Below are 25,837 nucleotides of genomic sequence, written 5' to 3'. Positions count from 1 at the left end.
AAGATGAAAAGCATTCTTGCTTCGCCCCTTTAAGCCAGTCCTTATAAGGACTATAAGGATTGTTATTATGGTAACGATAATGCAATATTATTGTTATAAATTTTGTCTCATTTTTTTTGCTAACAATTAGAAGCGATGATGTTAAGAATTAAATCTAAAAGTTAGTGTTAAAAATTGAGATTATGGTGACCTACGTATCTGTATAACTGAGTGGTGAATATTTCCACTAATACCAGAATTTATTACAAGGAAAGATATTACCAACAGGATAACACTCCCCACCATTTGTTTAAAAGAGTTCATGTTTTCTTTATATTTTGATTTTATAACTTTTCGGTATCTGCAACATTTTATTAGAAAAAAACACACCACTAAGTGAATATACATAATACATTTCCCCTCTATTTTCTGATTTGAATAAAGGATAAAAAAAAGCTGTACTTTCTCTGTTTCAGTGGCATATGTGAATCCAATGAGAAACGGATTCGTCTGGCTAAGTCCAATAAGGAAATTCACTAAACCCCTTTAGATGAACGTTTCAATTCTTATTGCAGCTGCCATAATCCCTTGATTGCAGACAAGGAGTAATTCCTATCAGATTTCTATTATGTTCTTCGGAATACGATGGCCATTACATTTTATTGCCTTTACCGCCTATGACTTCCGCATGTCGTTTAATTAGCTTCCTCAGAATACGGCGTGCAATTCTATTCCATTAAAGATACATCTTTTGAGATCTCTTTTACCGTGCAATACGATCCCTTAATTGAATGTTTCTATCCCCCCCTCTTCTTCAACTTACTTTAATTTCTCCATTTGTTTTTCTTCCTTAGCCAAACAAATATTCTTCATGTGAGTCTCTTTCAATTTAGTTGATACTGTTACATCTGCATACAATTAGGTTCATTCATATATAATGGAAAACAGTAGTTTGTAATTCTTTCCCTGAAAAGGATGCTTCAGTTTATTTTACTGCGAGAACGTGTGTGTGTGCGCGCGCGCGCGCATTATATTTTCTTTGTCTTTCATTCTTTTTTTTTCCCCTTCTCAATTATCAAATGCTCCTACTTAATAGTAAACGATTTACTTACCAGCAGGATTTCCGTAGTCCTTCTTCAACATTTTTTTCTTCGTTAACGTTTTCTGACATTTCCAGTAGGTGGCGGTAGGTGGGAGCACACTTATCTTCGTCCAATGAAACATTTCTAAAACACAGCGCATGTCTGATGTAACCTAACTCAAAGAAAACAAAACAGAATTTGATAAATTTCAAAATAAACTATAACTGGTAAGGAATTAGTTACAAACAAATAAAACTATGATTAAAATTATGAAACAATAAATTGTTATTTTTTTTAATTATGAATATCATCATCATCAAATTCCAGCCTTGTACCCTCAAGGGGTGTATAGGATATGATAGTATTACACGAAATATTTACATCATTACTAACTTCCTATCTACAATTTTCCTCCAAATCAGTCTGTTACTTGTCAAGTAACATTATCAGATCCAGTATTATCAGTTCTTATATTTCTATCGTCTAAGGCACTTTGTACCGTATCAATCCACCTATATCTTGGTCTTCCTCTGGGTCGTTTAGCTGCCAACCTGGCAGAGAACACTTGCTTTGCTAATCTTTCCTCGCCCATTCTGTTTAAGTGACCATACCACCTGAGATTAGCTCTACTAACGCATTCCTGGATGCTGACAATGTCAAGTTCTTTCCTAATATCCTCATTTTTAATATGATATTGCCATCGATGCCATCTGTTCACGCCTAAGTTTTCTCAGAACTCTCATATCTGCGGTCTCTAGTCTTTGGTCAAGTGTGTTACTTCTGACCCAGTTCTCAGATCCATAATTTAAAACTGGTTTGAACACTGTCTTGTATGCAGCTAATTTAGTGTTACGACTAATTTCTCTCTTATTCCATATGAATTTATTCAATTGACTTCCTACCATACCAGCTTTGTTGATTCTATTGTCCATTTATATATTTAATTTACCATCTTTACTAAAACTCGTGCCTAAGTAGCTGAAATGTTTTACTTGTTCCACAGGTTCCCCATTCACAACACAGTTGACATTTTCAATGATTCTGCCTATTTTCATTGTCTTTGTCTTTTTATTGCTGACCTTCATACCATATATATTACAACAGTTATTCAATTTAGTCAGTGAATCTTGTAGACCTGCAGCGGATCATCCGCATAAAGCAAAGAGCTTGTATTAACATCTCCAATTTCGATATCAGGTTTAATACCACTTTTCTTCATAATGTGATCCATATAGATAATGAATAACAGAGGGGATAATGTACATCCTTGTCTCGCACCAAATTTAACATTAAACCATCTTCCTTCAATTCTAACTGCTAATTTACAACTCAAATAAAGACTAAGTATTGCTTGATATAATGCCCCATTGACATCATATAACTGCAGCGTTTTGAATAGCTTCTCTCTCTCTCTCTTGGCACCTTGTCGTATGCATTTTTCCAGATCGACAAAACTTAAATACAGATCTTTGTTATATTCCCATGCTTTCTCAACTATTTGTCGTAAAGTGAAGATCTGATCCTGACAGCCTCTATTTGGCCTGAATCCAGCTTGTTCTTCACCAAACTTTTCTTCCACAATTCTTCTCAACCGTTTCTCAAGTATACTGGAATAAATCTTTCCCGGAACACTCAGTAGGGAAATATCTCTGTAATTCTCACATTCAGTTTTATTTCCCTTTTTATATATGGGTACTATGAGAGCTCTACTCCAATCATCGGGAATTCGTCCCTCTGTCCAGGCCTTCTGAACTATGCAGTGCAGCCACTGTAAGACTTTTATACCACCATACTTCAGAATTTCTGTCGAATATCATCTACGCCTGCTGTCTTTCCACATTTCAAGCCTTTGATGGCTTTTTCTACTTCAAGTATGGATATGTATTCCTGACTGTATGCCTGTTTAGTGTTTTTTTACCACTGTGCTATCACTGCTTGTTTCATTTAGCAATTTTTCGAAGTAATTACTCCATACTTCAAGGGTATCTTTTTCTCCCGTTTTCCTGTCACCTTTATCATCTCTAACTCCTTTTACAACACTCTTTCCTCCATTTCTAAGCTTCAACAACCTCCAGAAATCTTATCACCTTCTTGATATTTATTTTCTATGTTCTTGCCAAAGTTATCCCTTGACTTTTGTTTAGCTAGTTTTACGCATTGTTTAGCTTTCTTACATTTGTCTCTGTATTCTCTAAGAGCACAAGCTGACATATTTGCCAGGAACTTTTGATATGCTTTCTTCTTTTCCTTCACTGCCTCTTTAACTTCCTGTGTCCACCATGGAGTTCTAATTTTTCTAATAATCGTTGTGTATTTTAGTCTACAGTTCACATCTGAGAGCTGCTCAATTTTATTCGCTTTAAAACTTTCTTATATGTTATTCTTTTCAATATGAAATTCAATTTTATCCTGCTCAAGACTAAATAGTGATCACTTCTAATTTCAAATCCTTTGTACTTTTAGTGATGTTTTCTCCCTGGTGTCCTGCACCAGGGAGAAAACATCACTATCAACAATAATATGGTCAATGAGACTTTTCTTATTCCTTGCTTCTTCTCTCCATGTGAATTTGTGCACATTTGTATGTTGGAACATGGTGTTAGTAATAACCAGTCCATGTCCTGAGCAGAAATCCAACAGATATTTGCCATTATTATTAGCTTTGCTCTTTTCTCCAAATTTTCCCAAAATATTTTTGTATGTCTGACAATCATTTCCTACTCTGCTATTTAGATCCCAACAAGGATCAACTTTTCAATTTTCATTGTGTCAGTTGCTTTTTCTAAAGCCTTAAAAAATTCCTCCACTTCTACCTTAGTAGAACCTTCTGTGGGACCATACGCACAAATAAGTCTCATTGTCCTGTTCCCCATTCTCATATTTGCCCACATTACTCTACTTGAGATTGCCTGCCATTCAAGAAGATTAGCCTCGTATTTTGTGTTGAATACTATGGCTACTCCTTCTTTTCCTTGATTGTCATTGCCTGAATATAACATTTTGTATTTATTGCTCAGAAAGATCTCACCAGTTTTTGTCTTTTTTGTTTCAGTCACCCCTATTATGTCGATCTGGTACTTATCTAATTCCTCAGCTAGCTCCATTGCTTTGCTATTCAGGCTTCTTATGTTGATAGTACCGATCTTTAACTCTGGTGATGTTGAGTTGGGGTGTGTTTTCAGATTTGTTCCAGTAACTGACTTTTCGCTGTTCACCTTGGTTTCCTGGCGAAAACAACGGGGGCTTGTTTAACTGGGCGACATCCCAGCCGGCATGAAATTTTGTCATGCTGTACCATCATTTTTATTTTGGCTTAACTAATAAGAATACAATTTGGTCGGCTAAATCCAAAATTGTCAGCCCATCCTGGTTTGTTCAGTATCCAGGTAGATACCCAACAGGGTGCACAACGAGAAGGTGAGGATTGGACATTAGGTCAGAAGCCCTGGTCGGTTCTCCGCATACCTTTAAAGGCTATGTGGAGGTCTCCTCTCAGTTATACAGCTTTGACCCTTAATATTCATATTAACATTGACTATGATTACATAATATGTGTTGCAGTAAACAGAAACATTTTTTTAATATCGGCTCTATATTTTAGTGTTATATTTGTATGAGTTGATTTTTTTTTTTTTTTTTACTACCGTGTAGTGTGCGTTTGCACTAGAATTATGCCGAATGCTGTTGTTCCAAGAAAAAAACTTTGTTTACTTGGAACACACAGTTAAACTCGGTGACATGATGTTTGCAATATTAGTGATTATCAAGATTTAAGACCACCATTCCATTCATATTAATGTTGTCAAGAAACTTCCTCAGCTTTATTTATAACAATGAAAGATTCATTTTGATCTCCTGATGGTGTAGGAGTTGTTTACAATCTTTAGCAACATCTTCATCATGTACTGTGATTCTCATTGTTACAGACATATCAAAATGATTGAAGAACATAAATATAAATATAATAACATAACTACGATCCCATTTAGCTATGCGCTGATTCTTTTTCTTTCCCACAAATGTTTTGAAAAATTCATTTTATTTAATTTTTTTTCTCCCACAAATGTTTGACAAAGTCATATTACATTACAGAATTACAGTAATGTAATAAGAAGAAAATAAAATGAATCTAAATCTAAAGAAGGTTAGATAAATAAATAAATGTTTCTGAAATGCTACGAAAAAAAAACCAACTCTTAACATGGTATCAATATTCATTTAAGGTGTATTAAAATGATTAAAATAATATAAACTATTAAGAAATTTATATTAGTTTATTAAATAAAATCAATAAATAATATAACTTCCATTATTATTATATAAGTAATAATTATTAAAATTTAATTTTAATAATAATTAAAATAATATAAACTATTAAGAAATTTATATTAGTTTATTAAATAAAATCAATAAATAATATAACTTCCATTATTATTATATAAGTAATAATTATTAAAATTTAATTTTAATAACAATATTTATTGGAATATTACATCGGATAATAATACACTGTACTCTAACTGCAATCTGTGCATGCTTTTTGAGATCAGTAGATTACAGGATAGGCACGCACAATCTGATTCTGAAAGAGTTTTCAGCTCTGTATTCAGATCCATCGTACCTAGAAAAATAAACCAATCAACTTGCTGGCCATCCCACGGATGGTTGGCTGAGATGATTTCTGTCCTGGGGGGAAAAAGAAGAGAACGATTCACAACAAACGAACACACGCAACCGAACTCCGTGTCTACGGCGAACTCCGACCTATTGGATTTACGGCAAACTGGTAATATTGGAGTTTTCTCACATCCGCACGGCTAAACGGTTACGCAGGTGCGAGTTGAGCATACCCCCCTTCTCCTCCCCCTCTTGTGAGGCCGGTGTACTGGCAGTCAATATCTTTTCCATACGTGTCGGCAGCTGCACGATTTGCCGATATTCCCGCGTTCCCACAGGATGAGGGCACATCCGTCTGGAAATAACAACACGCCATAAGCAGACAAAGAAAGCAATGGAAAACGGGAGATTCTCGATAATCTTCCTCGAAGATAAAGACTAATTAATGGTAGCCTGAACTAGCTACAGGTGTTGGATGTTTTTCTAATCCAATACATAAGGATAAGGCGCTTTAAATTGTTTAAGAAGAGAATGGGATGGAGAAATGTTACAAGTCAAGTGACAAAGACAGAAAAAACATGAAAAAAGTGATGATAACATTTAGATCGGTCACGAAAAGAAAGATGGTTTAAAAGTTAGATAAATCATGATGAGAGAGAGAGAGAGAGACGGGAGAAAAGATGAATGACAAGAGAAAATGATCTGAGCTAATCATAAAAAGATTCGTTTCTCGATGGCATTCCATATAATGTGGTTGATGATCTGTGCTGCTGGAGAAACTTGTTCGCAGTACCAAAAGCCAATAGAGAGATATTTCACAAATCATTTCAACATATAGCCATAAACAATAGAACAAATTACCTGACGATTAATAATCTGAATCATCTGATTTGTCCTGTCAAGTGTCATCCAGGAGGTTGATTCTTATGAATCTTTACCTGAAATCCACAAAGTGCGGTAGAAAGATAAGATGGCGAAGCTCCAATCCCTTCTATCTTGAAGTTAATATCCTCTCTTTATATAATATCCTGTGTGAAGCAGATTTGTCTATTTTGAGAAACGATAAACCCGAGTTTCCGAAAGAAAATATCCTCCACCTCCGTAATGGTGACTTATCCGGTACGAGACCGGATAAGTCATCATTTGATTGAAAGCGCCTGATAAAGTTCCTTACGTCATAGACGGGATTCAAACCCCGGATATTTCTAACAAAACGGATCGTCTATACCACCTGAATTTTCTCGTCATCTGATTACATATTTAAATACAACGGAACTATATTATGAAAGTAATGAGATTGAAGCATATTTCGAACAGACAAAATTTTAGCAAATGAAACAATAATTATATATAAAGAAAATTATATATAATCTAATGGATTACTACGTATAATCTGTATATGTAACTACTAATTTGTGTAATCTAATGAATGCATAGATATAAATAACTAAATATCTGTTATACTTTTACCAACTGTCAAAATGGAATGGATATTGTCCTGTTTACATGAACTGTATGAACTACACATGCGCAGTTCATGTTTATTCTTGTAAACCTTGCCTGGTATAAATTGCATCATGCTATATTATCAAGTTTGTCTTATTTTGTGTCATCTTATATTGTAATTTTGTCCCACTTGTATTGGATCTGTTTCATTTGTACTATGTATTCATGTTAATAAGACATATTACATTCTTTGGTGTATTTCATTATGTTTGAAAACGGCTCAGTCTTGACAACGTTTAGGTGAAGAACGCAACTGACAAATTACATTAAATTCCATCCATCTAGAGGGGAGTTATTTCCAATAGTTTGCCTAATTTTGGTTTATTTGAAATTTCTTTATGTACTAAGCAGGATTCAAACTACCTACTAAGTAAGGTAAGTGAGGGAGAAAATAGAGCAATAACTAAATGGATTATAATGAGAAATGGCAAATTTTCATATTATTATGATAAAACAAGAAGAAAAAATGAACATTAAATCATTGTGAAAAGGGCGATTAGGGCTGTTTAGAATTAATGATGAGGCACTTAAAGCAACCAAGTCAGAATCTCCTTGCCACAATTAGAAGAATAGCCTTCATATGTGCCCTCTAGTTAGAAAACACCTCATTTCAAATCTTATCGCTAAATAAAATGACTTTTATTTCAAGGTGGGAGTATTTTCTCCGCAACGTTGGATTTTCTCCAGGAAAGTACACAGTCCAGCCTGAAAGGTCTGTCAAGAAGTAAAGAACATAGGAGAATATATTTAATGAAATGAAATCAGTGTATAGTAATTACAGCTCTGAGGTCACGATAAAACAAAACAAAATAAATTTTCAGGAAGAGACAACTCTTTTCTCCTATTAACTGGCTTTCAATTTCTGGAAGCTCATATCCATTTCAAGTGGATACCAGCTGGAGTACAGGCATCGATTCCACGAAATTTCGAAATTATATTTACAGTAATCCAATAAAATTTAGACAGACACTGTAAATTTATGCAACTTCATCAAATTTCCTGGTACCGAGTCTATGTTCCGAATAAGTTGTTCCACTACATCCCGAATGAATCCAATAGTTGCCTTGCTGTCAGTGACCATCATATGCAGTGTTTATTGGCCAGCATAAACAGGTGTAATTGACTGGCCACAATATTCTGGTCTACGCTATTCAACAACACTTACTTTACTGGTAATTGTATCACATCTGAAGAATGTTTTACAATGCTTCATCTTTTTTCTGCTTTGATCACTTGTTTGAATGATATTATCTTGATGTTTTTTATTTATCGTTCTGTTCTTGAATACTCTAGATAGCAGGGAACAACTTCCGAGATACGCCTACGTTCGTCTAGCTTCAGAAAATGTGTGTGTGTGTGTGTGTGTGTGTGTGTGTGTCTTCTGGAGGATATATGTATACGTGATTTAAAGGAACCCAATATACAGTTGCCGTATATACTAATAAATATAATAAATAATAAAATGCCTTAGGTGCATGATCAATTGGATTGGAACCGAGGTAACTAAACTCCCGTGGAGTCGACATGCTCGTCAGTTGGGTCAGTTATAAAATATTTAAGCTAATTCATTTGTCATGTGAACGAAAGAATGTCTATTGAATTTCCACGTAATAAAAATCTCGTCCATCGCATCTCGGTGTTTTCATCCAAAACTGTGCATCCCACGACCACTGTCTAGGAGTGGAGAGTTCAATAAACGCAAGGACACTTATTTACTGAAGATTTTATGTCTGTTCGATGCGTCTGTACGAAGTCTGGCTTATTTGTCTGTTTTTTTTTTGGGGGGGGGAGATAAAAAATCGACTTTACAAAGAAAAAAATCTAGCCCTACATATGGCGTTTTTTTAATGAAAATTTTTATTTATTGAAAAAAAAAACGTTTTTTTAGATATCGAAAATATTTTGTGTTATTTATAGAAAAAAAATTTATTTTTGTGTTTAGAAATTAATTAAAAAAACAACAATAACTTTTTGTTTAATTTATTTACCATAGAAATTTTTTATTGCTATCAGTTAATGGCCGGTTCAATCAATTTCGGATAACACAGCATATTCTATAATATGCTGTGTTAACACAGCATATAACACAGAGATAACACAGCATATTCTATAATATGCTGTTTTATCTGTAAGCTGAGGAGCCCATTTACTAAGAAAATTCGAACACAATAAACTAACCACTGCAGTTTTAAATAATATATTATTTTGAACTGTAAAAAATCTCCCACAATAGTTGACAATAAAACAAAATGTTATTTATTAGACACCATTTTACAGAGAACGTACCATCTTGGATAGGTCCAGGCACACACAACTCATCCATGACTTGTCTTGCTCCAGCGACAAGATTGTTGAATACCGTACTCTGGATGGGGTTGAAACAGCGCTTCATATGATCGTCAACACACATAACACTATCCTGCAAGTTTCTAGAAATTCAAACCATTACTCGCAATTATATCTCAGACAACAATAACACTTTTATATAGAAATACATTTCCTATTTTAAAATGATATACAATATTATTGTTGTACATATATTAATTCATCTTTTAGAGAAAAAAAAACATGTTTACACTGTAAAAAAGTAGTTCAAGTTCTTTTTTTATTATCATTATGTTTATCATAATAATATCCACAAAAAGTTTGGAAACCTATAGCACATTGGTATCGTGGATAGCCCAATGATAACATGCATGTCTTTATTTCTGGCAACATTAAGCAAGACACTGGAACTGCACAGGACAATGTAAATCTTAGCACTTCAATATGAAAAAGTCACTTCAATGAAAAAAATATTTTTTTATCAAAAATCAGCCTCATTATATGAACCTCTTTGATCTTTGATAAGTGACTTCATTTTTTTATCTTTCTCGTTACTAAAATATAATGTAAGAAACAAACAAAAATTGTCTAGGGAGAGTGGGAAGCGGATCCTTTCATTAGGTATCAAAAATTAATTTTGCAATAAAAAATTTTGTTTTATATCTTTGAAAAAAAAATGGTTATCCAGTTATCTGTCTGCCATCAATTCGACATATCTTTAGGCGGAAGATGATTTTTATATTTCGCTTATGGAAGCATGAAATGTGTTGAAATTTTCCATGTATTATAGGTTTACAACATTTCCTGTGGAAGGAATTTACGTAAAAATTAACATTCTCTTCTAATAATAATAGCATTAGTTAGCTCCATTGTAATTTCAACGAAAGTGATGTATCATGAGCTATTTGTTACAGAATGTTATAAGGATAACACAAGAAAGATCTACAAATTGTCACCTTTATGTTATGTACACTTCCGAATCAAAAAAAAAAAATAGAATAATCAAAGAAAATGTGTTGAATGATTTAGAATTCTAATTTATTGCATAGAAAATAATTATTACCAAATATTCAATTAGCATCATCTAAATCTACGTACTTAGATTATATAAACACATAAAGAAAATATTCACAAATTACAATAATTTCAACGTGGTTCAAAATATTAGAATATTTCAAATTTTTCCCATTGGTTTTGAGGAGACCACAGAAATAGCATTTATTTCAGTAGCTGCGGGCCTGACTCGTATGTGAGGAATCGTTTGCGCGTGAATTTCAGTTAATCAGTTGATAAACATGGGTCGTACGAGTGACATATCGGAAGCTAAGAAGTCTTGTATGGTGTCTGTACACAAAGAAGGCCAAACTCAACAATTCATAGCTAAGGAATTGAAATGTTCTCAACCAAGTGTGAGAAGAGTATTGAGGCAGTATTTTAATAACTGAAGGTTTGAAAATAATCGCTGCAATAGCAGTCGAAAGGTAATAACTACATCAAGAGATGAGAGAAGATTGAAGAATATCATGAAGAAAACCCGCTTCCGAAGTGTAAGGTATTTTCACAGGAGATGGAAAGAACTAGGTGTGAATGTGTCTACATCTACGACGTTGAGACGACTTCAAAATTGAGTTTTAAATCACGTGTGCCTAAAACGAAGCCACTTATGACTTCCAAGAAAAAGACAGCTAGAGTGTGATGGTGTAACAAAGACTGTTTTGAAAGTTATGTTTTGTGTATCCCATGGTAATGAAGGGATACGTGTTTGGCATCTTAAGCAAGAAGCATTTGATAAAGAATGCATGAAACATTCGGTGAAATTTGCAACCTCTGTCGTGGTATGGGCTTATATGACCGCAGAGGATCCAGGTAGGTTGTGTATTGTGTACGAAAGAGTCAATTCCAAAGTGTACCAAGAAATTCTTGAGCACTTTATGTTACCGATATCGAAAGATTTATGTGATAGTGATTTCCTTTTTAGCAAGAGTCAGCTTCTTATCACACTTCTAAGACCACTAATAGAGATGGCTCAAAGAAAGGCAAATCAGTGTAATTCCTTAGCTCGCAAACTCACCAGATTTAAACCCCATTGAGAATTTGTGGAGGATTATGAAGAAACGTCTTCAAGAAGTTGCCCCAAGAGACAAAAATGAACTTGTTTCTATTCTGCAGACCATATGGGCATGTTTTGATAAAAAAAAAAAAAAAAGACTATGTGACACTAGTAAATAATATGCCTACCGTTTACAAACGGTCATAATAGCTAAGGGGGATACGACAAAGTACTAATTATCATATTGTTTCCCTTTGACTGTACTTTCTGTGCATTTAGTTTTGCATTATTCTAATATTTTGAACCACGTTAAAATTATTCTAATTTTGTGAATGTTTTCAAATAACAGTAAACACATAAAATTATATTTTATATGTTTACATGGTTATATAATCTACAAAGTACGTAGATTTAGATGATGCTAATTCATATTTGGTAATAATTTCTATGCAATAAATGAGAATCGCAAATCATTCAACACATTTCCTTTGATTATTCTAATTTTTTGAATCGGAGGTGTATATTTAGGTACAATAAAAACTGTAATTATATATAGACAAAAATAATTTGATTTATGTTGAAGTTTATATTTCATAAAAAAACTCTAAAAGTTGTCTTGTGATATTTTTATTTATACACCATTTTTATTCTGATATGATAGGTTTTAATCGACCGAGAGATGCGGTGATTAATACCCTTGGAGGGTAATGGATGGCAATGCTGTAGCCAATGAAGTTCTAACTGAGGCTCGGCTATTGCTGTTACCCTCTTGCAATGATCAGAGCTTTAATAGCTCAAAACACCTTATATCTACAGATAACGGGGAAGATGAAAAGCATTCTTGCTTCGCCCCTTTAGCCATCCTTATAAGGACTAAGGTTGCTTCATCTCAGAAAAAGATCTCGGGAGGGTTGTTCTTGCTGTCGTTGTGATTGGACGTATTCCTTTAGACTCTGCCTAGTTGAATTTTATATAAGGTTTTCGGGAAGCTCGCATTGCACTGGAACTAACACAGTTCGTGGCCTATTATCTCCCCCTCTGTATGAAATATGCAGAGGTCTGATGGCGGGCAGACCCCACCCGCAATAAGGACCAGTGGTGGATGAATGGTATTTTAGGGAGGTAGGTCTTTGCACTGTGTCCAAGTAAGTTCCCGAAACTCATTTTTCCTTGTTTTTAGGATAGTCACTTATAATAAACTAACGTTTTTCTGGTAGACGCTTACTCTAAGCTGTCTACTGGATTAGCTAGTGGACTCTCAAAGTCTACAGGATCACTTGCAAACTACTCGGGAATCCGGAGCAACCGCTATTTTCTCTTAGGCCAAATTATGGACTCTCCATATGATGAGCTCGACTTCAAGCAGCTATTGGCAATCTTCAAGCATGTAGGAGGCCTGCTGCATAGGAAATGGCCAGGAAAGGTAGCAATCCACCAAATAGAAGAGGTTGAATCAGAGCACTACCAATTCCTTGACCCTCTTCCTAACACCGCACAAGATTCCAGCAAAGAAAATACTACATCAGCTGATATTCACACTAGAGGATAATGACGATTTTCAAGTAGTCAGTAGGAAGAAACGAAAGGAGTCTCTAGCTACAGAACCTGAAATACTGCCTCAGATCTCAGAGAGAGAGAGAGAGAGAGAGAGCAGCACCAATGGACACTACAGCACAAGCTGAACGAGTAACAGAGACGGATACAGTAACACAACCTAAAGAGAGAATTCCACCAGTGATCTTACGATCCAAAGAAAAATGGTCATAAATCACTGAGTTGATGAAAAATAACAATATCCAATTCAATTCAGCAAAGAACACCGATGAAGGAGTCCGGATTCAGCCTGAAAGCGCATCGGACTACCGTCTGCTCACCAGACATTTAGATGAATTGAAAGTCCCATATCACACTTTTCAGCTTAAAAGCGAAAAAAAACCTCAAGGTGGTCATCAGAGGTTTAGTAGAAACCATGCCATCTGAAAGAAATAGCCACTGATCTCAAATCGCAAGGATTTGCACCAATAAAAATATCACGCATGTACAGAGCGGATAAGCGGCTCATGGCTCTGGTTTTAGTGGAGATCAGTAAAGACCAACGAGAGATTTATGACCTTAAGACTGTCTGTAACTTGGTTATCAGGACTGAACCCGTCAGAAGGAAGACATCCGCCGGACAATGCCTCCGCTGTCAAAAGTATGGTCATGCGCAGAAGCTTTGTAGGGCAGAATACAAATGTGTCAAGTGCGGAAATAATCATCCCTCATACATCTGCCAAGTCAGGAACCACTCCTGCTAAGTGTGCCAACTGTGGCGGCCCACATCCAGCTAACTACAAGGGCTGTTCACTCCACACATCTAACCTGACAAGGACTAGGGAGGCAGTAGCCCCGTCTACTCAGAATCGAGTCACACAACCTGAATCGGAAATTAAAGTGCGGGATATCACACCTGATAAATCGTATGCCTCTGTAGTTTCCTCATGCAACAAATCGACAGAAACCATACCATGCAGCCAAAACTCTGCTGCAATGCTTGCTGCCACTTTGGGAGAAATGCTATCAGCTTTTAGCAAATCAAATCCAAACCAGACTGACACAAACAGATTTCTTAAAAATACCCAAGTCATATTCTCGTTGATTAACGGATAATCCGGCCATCACAATAAATTCCATACAGGTCGCATTCTGGAATGCTAATGGACTCAGCAAAAACATTCTAGAACTCCAGGAATTTGCTGCTCACTACAAAATCGATATCCTGTTAGTTAATGAGACCCATCTGCGGACCTGTCATAATTCCAAGCTGAGAAATTACTCTTTAATTAGAAATGATAGACCTAATGCCAGAGGTGGAGGTACTACAATCTTTATCAAGAAAAACATCCGTTACAACGAAATAAAAAAGATTCCTACAACTAATCTGGGAAAAAAACTGGCATAGAAATTTACACCATTAATGCAGGCATTTTGAAAATATATTCCGTTTATAACCCTCCAGGCAGAACTCTGCTATCCTCTGATCTTTCTCAGCTGCTTGACTCTACGGAAGCAACAATGGTAGCAGGAGATCTAAACTCAAAGCATCCCTTGTGGATTAGCAGGTGTACCAATTACAACGGAAAAATCCTTCACAATTTTGCTAAGCTGAAAAATATTATCATGGCAGGTCCGATTGAACCAACACCCTATGGAACACACGGAAGGCACGATGTATTAGATACAGCCATACAGACTCTCCGTACAGACCGTTCCAATATTCAGTCCATTCACGGAGAAAGAGGTATAGTTTATAGGGACGATGAAAAGGCAGAAGCCCGCGCTGTAGCACTTCAACTTCTGTGCAGTCCTAATTATGTGCATGCGGATTTGGTCTTCATAGAGAAAATTCACCGTTGAGTCCGTACTGCGCTCCGGCAGCCAGAAAATATCTGTCCCACCTCGCCTAAAGAGGTGGGAGATATATTTTCTACTCAATCATTAGGAAGCTTAACAACAAAAAAGCCCTTGGCCCAGATGAAATTAACAACAAAACAATCAAGGCCCTTCCGCACAAAGCTGACATGCATTTGGTAGCAATTATAAATGCAATACTCAGATTAAGTTATTTTCCAACATGATGGAAACAAGCAGACATAATCCTCATCCATAAGCCGGGAAAAGCGCCTCAGTTACCGTAAAGTTACAGACCCATCAGTTTCCTTTCATGCTGGGGAAAAATTGCAGAAAAAATCATTCTCAATCGACTTCAAGATGTGGTGAACAAAAACAACACAATAGCGAAAGAGCAGTTTGGGTTTCGAACCGGGCACAGTACTATACAACAAGTTCACAGACTGGTCGAATTCATTACTACTGGATTCAATTGGCGACAACATACAGGGGCTGTTTTTCTGGATGTAGCAAAAGCCTTTGATAAGGTTTGGCACAAAGGCCTCATCTACAAATTATTTATGGCCAACGTTCCGCTCTACCTTACCAAACATATCAATTCCTTTCTAAAAAACCGGAAATTTCAGGTCAAGTTGAGAGGACTCAAATCCTCTTTGAAAAGAATCACCGCAGGTGTTCCTCAAGGCTCGCTACTCTCTCCGCTGCTTTTTAACATCTTCGTTGCTGACGCCCCTAACACGACATCAACCACCACAGCTTGAGATGCGGATGACATGGCAATTTTGAGTAGATCTCTCGGGCCGAACTTAGCTAAGCAGCGCTTACAAACCGCAGAAACAAACCTAGAAAAATGGCTCAGGAAATGGAGAATAGCTGTGAATGCAGACAAAAGTATTGCCATTCTCTTCACAAGACAGAAGGCATCCCACTACGGAGAAGTCAAACTTTCCAACGCAGCTATTCCATGGAAATCCAGCACCAAATATTTAAGTATTCAACTAGATAACCGCCTCGACTTAACTCTCACATCGATTATGTCTGCAGCAAGGCAAACTCTGCAATTATGCAACTTTACTCTCTTCTCAACCGAAGAAGCCGTGTCAGCACCGAAAACAAACTACGAATCTATAAAGCAATCGTTAGACCCCCACTGACCTATGGATCACGGACTTGGGGTCACACCTCCCCTGGCAACATCAAAAAGCTACAAGTCATCCAGAACAAATGTCTCCGTATGATATTCAATGCTCCGTGGTTTGTCAGGAATACTCTCCTCCACCGAGACGTTGACATTCCTGATATTCACATGTTTCTCCGTGATACTGCCATTACACATTTCACCAAAGCAGCTAATCATCTCAATCAACTCATCTAACTACAATGAAAACGATAGGTGGAAACACAAGCGTCCGAAAGCAGCTCTGCTCATCGGTACAGACGCTCCCACACTGCCCTAAAATGGGTGAGTCAGGTGCTCGATAAATTCTCATTAATTTAAGCCATTTTTCATAGAGATGAAGGGATTATAATCCAAGGGATTGAGATCCATCCAGCCAAAAAGGTTAAAGGTTACTTCATCTAGATTTAATTTTAATTACATTATTCCTGCTTTTTTTCTATATAGATGTTTAATATACCTGACTGGCCGTGCCATGGACATGGGTATTATATCTTGCTCAAAATCAAATAAAAAAAATTGCTTCACCTCAAGGACAAACTCGAGAGACTTTTTGGGAAATGTTCATACTTTGACCCCGCCCAACAGCCAAGACTACCTATCAGTACCAATAGAGGGCGCCGTTCTTACATCTTGTGTTTGTATGATTAAACTTTTTGTAGTATATATCACAGATGATGTCTCTGTGACAGACAATATATATTCAAACGTATTAAAGTTGTGTTTAATTAGTTCACTGTGGTGGTTTTTTTTTTCCAGGCCATTAAACCTTATGAGCTTAAACTAGCACCTGACCCTTAATACATGTTTTATACAATAACCCAATAATTTTTATTTGTGACATGAACGATGTTTCTTCTGTATTTCGCGATATAACTTTAATTTGAAAAATGTATGTTCAGACGTCTTGGAAGAAGTCTTAACGCATTGAAGAAGAAATGTAGAAGGCTGCCATTAAAATGTCTAAGAAAACATATCGCTGTTACAAAACTAATTCTTAAAAAAAAGCGTAAATCTCTCTCTTTTTCTTTCTCTCTTCTTGGAAAAAAAACTTATGAAAGAACGGAAACGACTACAAATGAATTCTTCGAAATCTTAAGTGATTATGAAATCTTTTTGTAGCGCTGTCCTTTCAACACTTGTTTGAAGTGCAGAAGCAAAAAATGAGGTGTCGGCGCCATCAAATACTTTTTTTTATCGTCAAGAGCAAGCTTTGAAGTATTACATCTTTGAAAAACCAAAAGAGTATAGATGTTGTTCAATAAAAAATAACACCGCATGTAATAGCGGTTCTAAACACATGTAATATTAATTCCGAAAAACTTCTGTTTTTATATAGTTTAATTTGTTCGGCCTTCTTTTAGTAATCGATCGATATCCTATGATATTTATAATCCAAATTTAATATGCATAAATAGTCGATTAACATGCCTTCATTACTTTGTAATTTACTTTATAAAAATACAGATTTCAGATTAACAATAAAGAATAAAATAACAGATCTAAATAGTATATGTTTTCGTAAAATCAGTTATTATTATTTTTTATTTAAGTTCGGAAAATATTCAGTGTTTATTACTATAAAAAGAGTCCTGATTCTTTCTCTCTTATATTACAAGTAAATCAACGTATAGGATTATATGTTGTTTTACTGAACAAAAACCAATGAAATAAAAAACGCAAATGGAAATGGATTGGACAAGTAGCGAGAATGGACAGCAGAGAAAAATTCTATGAGAATTCCACAAAGATTTCAGAATGAAACAAGAAAAGTGCAGGGCCTAAATTAACTTGGCAGAGAATGAGCGAAAATGAAAGAATGGCGGTGGATGAAGATTAATTAGTTGCACAAGACAGATATCTGGAAGAAACACATCTCGGCTTATGTATCACATGACATAATGAGAATAAATAAGGAATATAACAACGTACTGTTCGAAGATAAAGCTTATTTTTTCGATAATCTAAATTGTACTAAGAGTTTTCATGGATTTAACACATCAGACTTCATGGATAAATGAATAGATTCGCAAATTTCCTACGCACGCATTTTTACAGTCCGATGTACCCTAAAAATGCTTGACCAACCAGTTTTCGTAGACATCACTGGTCCTCTCATTCCCTCTGAACACACCTTGATCGCTAATTCTTACATGAAGGTTTGTTTCAGGCCGGGTATTGTCTTATCAAAGGAACGCACTGAGTCACAAGACTCTCAATTGTTCAAATGGGATTCGAATTCATGCAGCTGCTCTGGCTGCCCGATTCTTCTGGTTTGCATCCTACCAAACATTTGTTAGATCATGTAGAGCGCAACGCCCGTCGATCGACGCTAGTGCCACGCATAATATTTTGGCGCATGAGTGTGTGAAAACATACATCAACATACGTCCTATACTATTATGCACAAGATCGATACTGTTCAATTCCAAATTTTAATATATATTTTAATATATACTCCAGTAGCAAGATTCTGTGAGTTTCGGTAAAATAATTTAAGTGAAGAAGATGAGCATTCTTACTTTTCACAAAAGTGTTTAACTATTCTAAACGAAAACTAAACATGCGCAGTAATTTAACTAAGTTAATGGAAAACATTAAATATGCATTTTTTACTATAATAAAACTTAGATTCTTTGAATAATAAAACAGATTTTTCTGAAACTAGGATTATTATTAATGTAGCAAACAGTATGATTCTGAAACGAAGAATTTCTTGTTTAATCAAGAAAGAGAGAGAGAGAGAAAAGATCGATTATTTTATCCAGTAGGACTCTTCTTATTTCTTCCCATTGTCTAGGGCGGAGCATCCGCTTTTATCGTATCTTCTCTGGACTACGTATTAAGTGATGAATAAATTATATTTATTGCCACCACACCTTTTGTCTGGTCACGAATATCCTATATTAGACTTTTACCTACTTTGCTTCTGTGATATACTATGCCAACATCACACGAAATCTAGTATTAAAATAAACTAACAGAGGATTACTAATTGGGCGAAACTATTTCTATTAGTTTAGAAACTATAAACTTAGATCACGGTTCATGAACGTGATCCCAGTGGATACTACAATTATGACTTTTTTTGTTTGTTTCCAGATAACCTGCAATGTTTTTTTTGCATACATGAAATGATGTCAGCTGGTAGGGCGATGCTCCAGTCGGCATTGTGCCAATTAAAACATACTTTCTGCAGTGTGGATTTTTTTTGTATGCATTTTGTTCTAATGTGTAGAAATCTCGATGCAGAAACAGAATCTGGAGTTGGCATTTGCAAACGTCGATTAGTACAATTTCGTAGAAGCTGTAATTATAAAATTAACTGAATATGCGTCGATTCACATGAAACAAAAATAAATTTTAAAATTTTCAAAATTCAAATGTGCGATTATTTTATGTGACTTTAATCCACGAAAGATTGTGAACTTACAGTACGTTGGTGCCCTGGGTGGGCGAGAATTTTTTCTATTTTATTAAAAATTCATTTTTTTACCTGGTTCCTGAAACCTTGCTCTAGACACGAAACATGGAAGTTTTTCAAGACACTTCAGACCTCCAATAAACAGAGAGGTGGACATACATCTAGCGATAAAATTCATCTCGCACAGAAGGAAAATCACTTACATCATGCCTAAGACGGTACTCAAACCACAGCATGGCGGTTGGAGAGCGGAAACGTTAACCACTTGAGTTGATAAAACTTATTAATAAGAAATAATAAAGTTACCCATTGTTACTATTAACTTATTAATAAATAAATTAACAACTGATGATAAACATTGTAATCTGAAACTTTTGCAAAGAAGTCCATGGCATATCACGGTCGATTATACATCCCGAACCCACAAAATTAAACGTATATTTTCCTCTTTTTCAATTCATTTATATAAAAAAGAAAATGGTGTATCATCACTAACATTACATATTTCCTGATTTTTTGCAGAATTGATAAGTGCTGTATATAATATTCCACATTTATTAAATATAAAAAGCATATAAATGTAATGTAACTATAATAATCATTGTATAATTATGTAATAATTAATAATATAAAATATATGTAATAAATATAAATAAATAATATAAATGTAATGTTTATACTATACGCTGAGTATTTAGCTGATGGAATATAGTTTAAGTAAAGTTTAAATTAGACTTTCGTTTTAAGAATTTTTTTTATACCGCCATTATCCTCTGTAACGAATTATTCGATAGAACGAACGTCTTTATTTGATTTTTAAAATATGAAATAAGAAGAAAACGAAGAAAGATAACCGTACTTGAGTCTGATATGGGTTGAGTTCATTCATAGTTATCCCAATGTTCATAAAAGGTATCTTCCTATGTAATATAGCGTTAATTAACACGTTAATAATTTTGAAACCTTGATGCGTATTGTATTGAAGAGCTAACTGTTAAAAAAGTATGTAATTAATAATTTAAAAGATGAAAAATTAGAAATTATGCTTTAGTAACGTCGGAAAACATCCTCACAGAGAATCGTGAAGTTATCTGCTATTAATTTTCATAAAATTCGACGGAGTACATCGAGGGATGAGTTAAATAGATAGTTGCAATACACGAAGAAATTTAACATTAAAAAAAATCCGTTGCAAGTTTCTAATGGAAAACCCTTCAACATCACTTCGATATTGATGTCCGTTAATCAGTTGCGATTACTTCCATGCTATGCCGATTACTTTCTGCGAAGTGAATCAATACTATTTACTATCCCGTGCATACTGAATACACTTGTCTCAGAACCGATTTAATAAGAGCAAGAAGAGAAACCGCAACACCATTTAATTTGGAAACTGCACGTGCGAGTTCGAGCCACAAAAATCCATTTTTTAACGGCTTTAATTTGCAAAGTTTTTTTCCCTTCTGTCTCATTAATGATAAATGAAGAATTCTAGATTAGTTGGGATGACTACTGACAGATCAGAAAAAGAAATCAACTGCAAGGATTGTGAAATAGTAATTATTATTTCTCATTCGTATGCAGCAATTTGAAGTGCGGAACTTTGTACCAAGTATTTAATCATATGACGTAACGGAAGAAATAGAAGGATACTTGAGGTGATTGTGATTATATATGATATCCACTTCAATTACAACAATTATTGCAAACACAAGTGTGTGTTAGTCATAGATCGAATTTCTAAGTTTTTTTTTTTTTTTTGTGGATGTGTAATTATTTTAGAGAAGACGAGAAAAGTCAGTAATATGAACCTTTGTGATGGTCATATTTCTCGTTTCATTTATATGGAGCAACTAAGATAAATTAAAAGATGGTTTTAGGTGTAACCATTTATAAGAGAGGAAAAAAAAAGTCTAATGCTACGATGGATCCAGGAGAGGGCGGTAGAGAAGCATAGAATTATACTCAACAGTCCTACAAACCTAAGTTGCTTTTTTTTTCTTTTTATACGGTTGTTCTTTGTGTATAGCAACATGTTGTATTATCAGAAACCAGATAATACAACAATAAACCAATCAGGTTTTGAATAGAGTTAGGGGAAAAGACTTTTTGACACACAAGAAATGTTACGAACAGTTTATAGAGATAAGGCTCTATCCCAAGCAAATATTTCGATGGTTTAAATGTGTTCCAGAGATGAGAGAAAGGATGTAGCAGATCTTTGAAGTGGATAAATCAAAATGACCTGTAGCCAGAAATTGGCCTTCAAAATGCACATTTACTAGCAAGTGACCCCCAATTCCATAATTAATACTGAAAATACTGAGTTAAAAGCAAATAAAGAATTTATGAGTCCATAATTATTACAGACTTGGAAAAAATAAATTTGCTCGAATTCTGGTCTACGCTGTTTGCACGATGAGATGTCTGGATGTACATAAAGATTTTGTGTAAACAGCTGATAATGTGCTTCATTTCCTAAATAGCATTGTAACAGCCATGTAGTGGAGTTTTCCAAGTGTTCCAAAGCCTGTATCTTCTTCTACGCGTTATTCCCGCTTCCTATGCAGGGTCCGCGTGTTACTTAGATGCGACTTCTTGTTAGTACTACTCCCAACCGACCCGTCGCCTGGTCTGCCTCTGGGGGTGGGGGGGGGATATATTTTTGACTGTAGAGGCGTATGTTCACGGGGCCGGTTTGCCTGTTTGCGGGATGAAAAACGCCAGATAAACTGGCGGAAAAAACCCTACTGACCGCGCCCAAGACCGGCTAACTTAGCTATGCCTAAGGAAGATCCTCAAATTCCTCACGTCTACAACGGGAATCGAGCCTAGGACACTCCTTCCCCAGGCATATGCCACTCCTTCCCCAAAGCCACTAGGCTAACCGCGCGGTTTCCAAAGCCTATATGTAATAAGAAAATATTTTCCGTATGTATTTTGACTTATTTGAATTCAGTCTCATTACTTCTTTGTATGAAGGTCTATAACCGCCGTGTGACGATCCGATGAAATAGGGGGTGGTGGTTAATTCTTATTCCCGTAGTAATTTATCGTATACTGCGCGCGCGTATGTGTGTGTGTGTGGGGGGGGGGGGTATTGGCTGGTTTGCCTGGTTGCAGAATAAAAAAAAACTCTGAGCCTATGCATGAGACCGGCTAACTTGCCTTCAGTTGACAAATTCTGATACATTAGTAACCTTATTAGTTATCACAACTGAGCCTAGAATCATTTCACGCATGCCTACTGTACACATAATTTCATTCTCTCCTAATTAAAAGAGTTCAACTGAAACCATTCAGAAATGTGTAATAATAATTCGAAATATTACATTTCAGTAGACCCCTTAGAGAGAATCCCTGAAAAACTAATGTGCGGATGGAACGAAGAACGGGACAAAATAAGTGTAGTTGACAAAATAATCGGATATGTATTCTTAGACATAATTGATATTTGCAGAATTCTAAGAATACCTATACGATTATTATTGTAATAAAAAAATTCAAAAAATGAGATAAAAATAACAAAATACATAAAGTGGACTGGGAATTACTGAAAATTCGTCAATGAAACTCAGCTCGTATTTTGTTATCTCAAATAATTTTATTATTTCATGTTGTTCTACCAGTTTTCTATTTAAAGTAGGCGAAGACTAGGTGTAAGCCACTCTTCTTTGTGCCAAGCGTAACAACGTCAGATCAAAACAAAAAGAGAAAAGAAATATGTAGCAATATCATCTAATCATAATGTCTTCGATATAGTTCATCTTGAGCCATATTTGAGTGGCTGAACGTTTTTAAGTTTTCTCCTACAGAATCGATCCAAATTTCTGGACCTTTTTTTAAGATCTGTTTTTCTATAAAAGTGCCCTGAATATTAAACAACACAGATAATACCTTACTTTAGAATTCGACGGTAAAATGTCAAAACTACCGGTCCATTTGCATGCACAAAGATGTACTGGAAGAAAAAAGCCACATGTATATATACGCGGAGCATCATGAGAATGAGGGTTGATTAGCACAGTGCAATTGTTGGTCATTCACAGTGGGTTACACATTATTGATCATTTAAATTATGAATCTTTAGTAATAGCTGAAGATTATCTTTTGTTTGTATATAAAGAACATCAAGATTAGCATCGATATAAAGTTAGCGTCAACCCGATAGATAAAATATACATTACTGAAAAAACATTTATTAGCGAATCTTCAAATCTTAATTCTAATCTGCTTAAAATTTTGCCTTATTTAATCATACTTTCATCTTTATCGGTTAATTATGCCATTTTAATGACAAAACAAAGTTATCTACTGTATGCCAACAACTGCCCTTAATCTAGTTATTGTGGTTAATAATTAATGAATGATATTTAATTTCATTATATAACGAGCAAATACAATGGCACTGCAGTATTATATTATATTTTTAAAATATAAAAAAAACTAAAAGGTGTATTAATGAAGTTTTTTTTCTAGAAAATTTAATTTGTTAATTTGATTAGAACATTTGTTACGTAGTTAAGTTATTGATCGTATTTACTGCTGTAGTTCTTTTCATCCATTTTTCAACAGGATGCGTGCAAATGTTTATTATTTTAAATATATTCAAAGCAATGACGAGGTTGACTGGATTAACTTATCTACTCTCCAGCCAACAGACACTGCTGGTTCAAATCCCATGGTGGTCATGGATATTTGTGATTGATTTTATTTAGGAGATGAATTTCAACGCCGGTGCGAGACTTACTTATCGAAGGAGAGAAATGGCTTTATGAAAATTTCTGTTCGCTCTTTACAGTAGGATTTAGGGCTAGGTAAAAATAAATAAAATATATAAACTTAATAAAAATTAAATATAAAGAATATAAAAGTATTTTAAAAAATTGTATAACTAATTCTATTAATTAAAAAATATTTTTATGAATAATTTTTTAAAATAGCGAAATTAATTTAGTTGATGTTAAGAAACCACAATTTTTAATAGATACACAATATTCATTAAAGTGGAAGCCAGTGGTAGTTTTCAAGACTCGGCTATGGCCGTTACCCAGTTATGACTAGAGCTGCTAGGCTGAATAACACCCCATCCACACAGATTTTCTTCATTCAGATGACGGGATATAGAGTCAAGGACTCAGTCCATCGCCCAGTTCTTTTAAGAACTTAAGAACTAGTTTTCAACTTAATTATGATGAAACAGACTTCTCAAAATATAGGAGACCGAAGGCCATCCTACTTCCAAATGAAGATCTCTGAATCGCACCCACTCAGGCAGAGCTCTTAGCTCATAAACTTTTCCTCACACAGTAATCCTTATCAGATAGCAGGGAATAAAAAAGCATTTTGCTTCGCCCTTATAGTCAGCAACGTCTTGCGTAGTTTTCAACTTGAAAAGCATTCTTGCTTCGCCCCTTTAAGCCAGTCCTTATCCTTATAAGGACTAGTTTTCTACTTTAGTGTTGATATTTTACTAGGATGCAAGATTTGTTACGCAGTTATTGATCGTTGGTTGCAGTAAAGAATTTTAGAAGTATTTCAATAATTCATTCCCCTGATTTAAGGAATTCCACTAATAGCTGAATAACTCTTAAACTTAATTTAGATTTTTTATGGAAGAATGAATGTGCTTTGTAATTTATGCTTTTACTATGTGAAGCTTTTAGAAGAGAATAATTCATTTTTTCCCTTCTTTTTTTTTTTAGAAAATATATTCTCATCTCATGTTAATGGGGAAAACAAGAGAAAAAATTCTATGAACATACACAGTAACAGTGAGGCGCATAGAGATATATGGACAGGTATCCAGAGGGATAGACAGACAGGAGGGAGGGAGAGAGTCGATATTCGTCCTCAGTTTGAATCGTAGCAAATGTTTGGCCTCAATTGGTAGTCTGTACACAAATATTGGCGATGCGGTAGCCGCGAGCTACCGCATCGATATTTATATCGATAGATACAAATCAAATCCATTGGTGATTTCATGTGTATCCTCTGGTAATATTCGACCGAAACAGCAGTTTTAGAGAGTTGTATTTATTCAATAAGTTTACTCAATAACACACAAACAGACAAAGTATCTTCAAAATTAATGGTTTCTGTTTTATCAGGATTTTTATTCATTTTATTATTACTATTTTCGAAAAAATATATCGTTTTGATTATCCTGTGCATGCAATATTTCTCTGATCTGCTTACACTAAATTTAAAGCAGTTTTTTTTTAAAGGAATTTATAGAGTGAGTTACCCATGTTTGTGAACGATGTTTATGTTACGTTTCCCAACTG

General features: G+C 35.0%; 1 protein-coding gene across 1 annotated transcript in view; it reads right to left on the bottom strand.

The window, feature by feature from the left end:
* Nucleotides 1-9,594, bottom strand: part of LOC150107683 (uncharacterized) — a 38,253-nt gene extending 28,659 nt beyond the window's left edge. The window contains exons 1-2 of the mRNA XM_090392166.1: nucleotides 9,471-9,594; nucleotides 1,092-1,233 (exon numbers count right to left, since the gene is read on the bottom strand). Coding sequence (XP_090248292.1) covers nucleotides 1,092-1,233; nucleotides 9,471-9,594 — 266 coding nt within the window. The remainder of the gene's footprint in view (nucleotides 1-1,091; nucleotides 1,234-9,470) is intronic.
* Between the last annotated feature and the right edge of the window lie 16,243 nt (nucleotides 9,595-25,837).

This window comes from Typopeltis vanoorti, chromosome 4, assembly GCF_054136105.1.
Source record: "Typopeltis vanoorti isolate ZY-2024b chromosome 4, IOZ_Tvanoo_1.0, whole genome shotgun sequence".
Lineage (NCBI taxonomy): Eukaryota > Metazoa > Arthropoda > Arachnida > Uropygi > Thelyphonidae > Typopeltis > Typopeltis vanoorti.
This window is presented reverse-complemented; position numbering and strand designations above follow the sequence as displayed.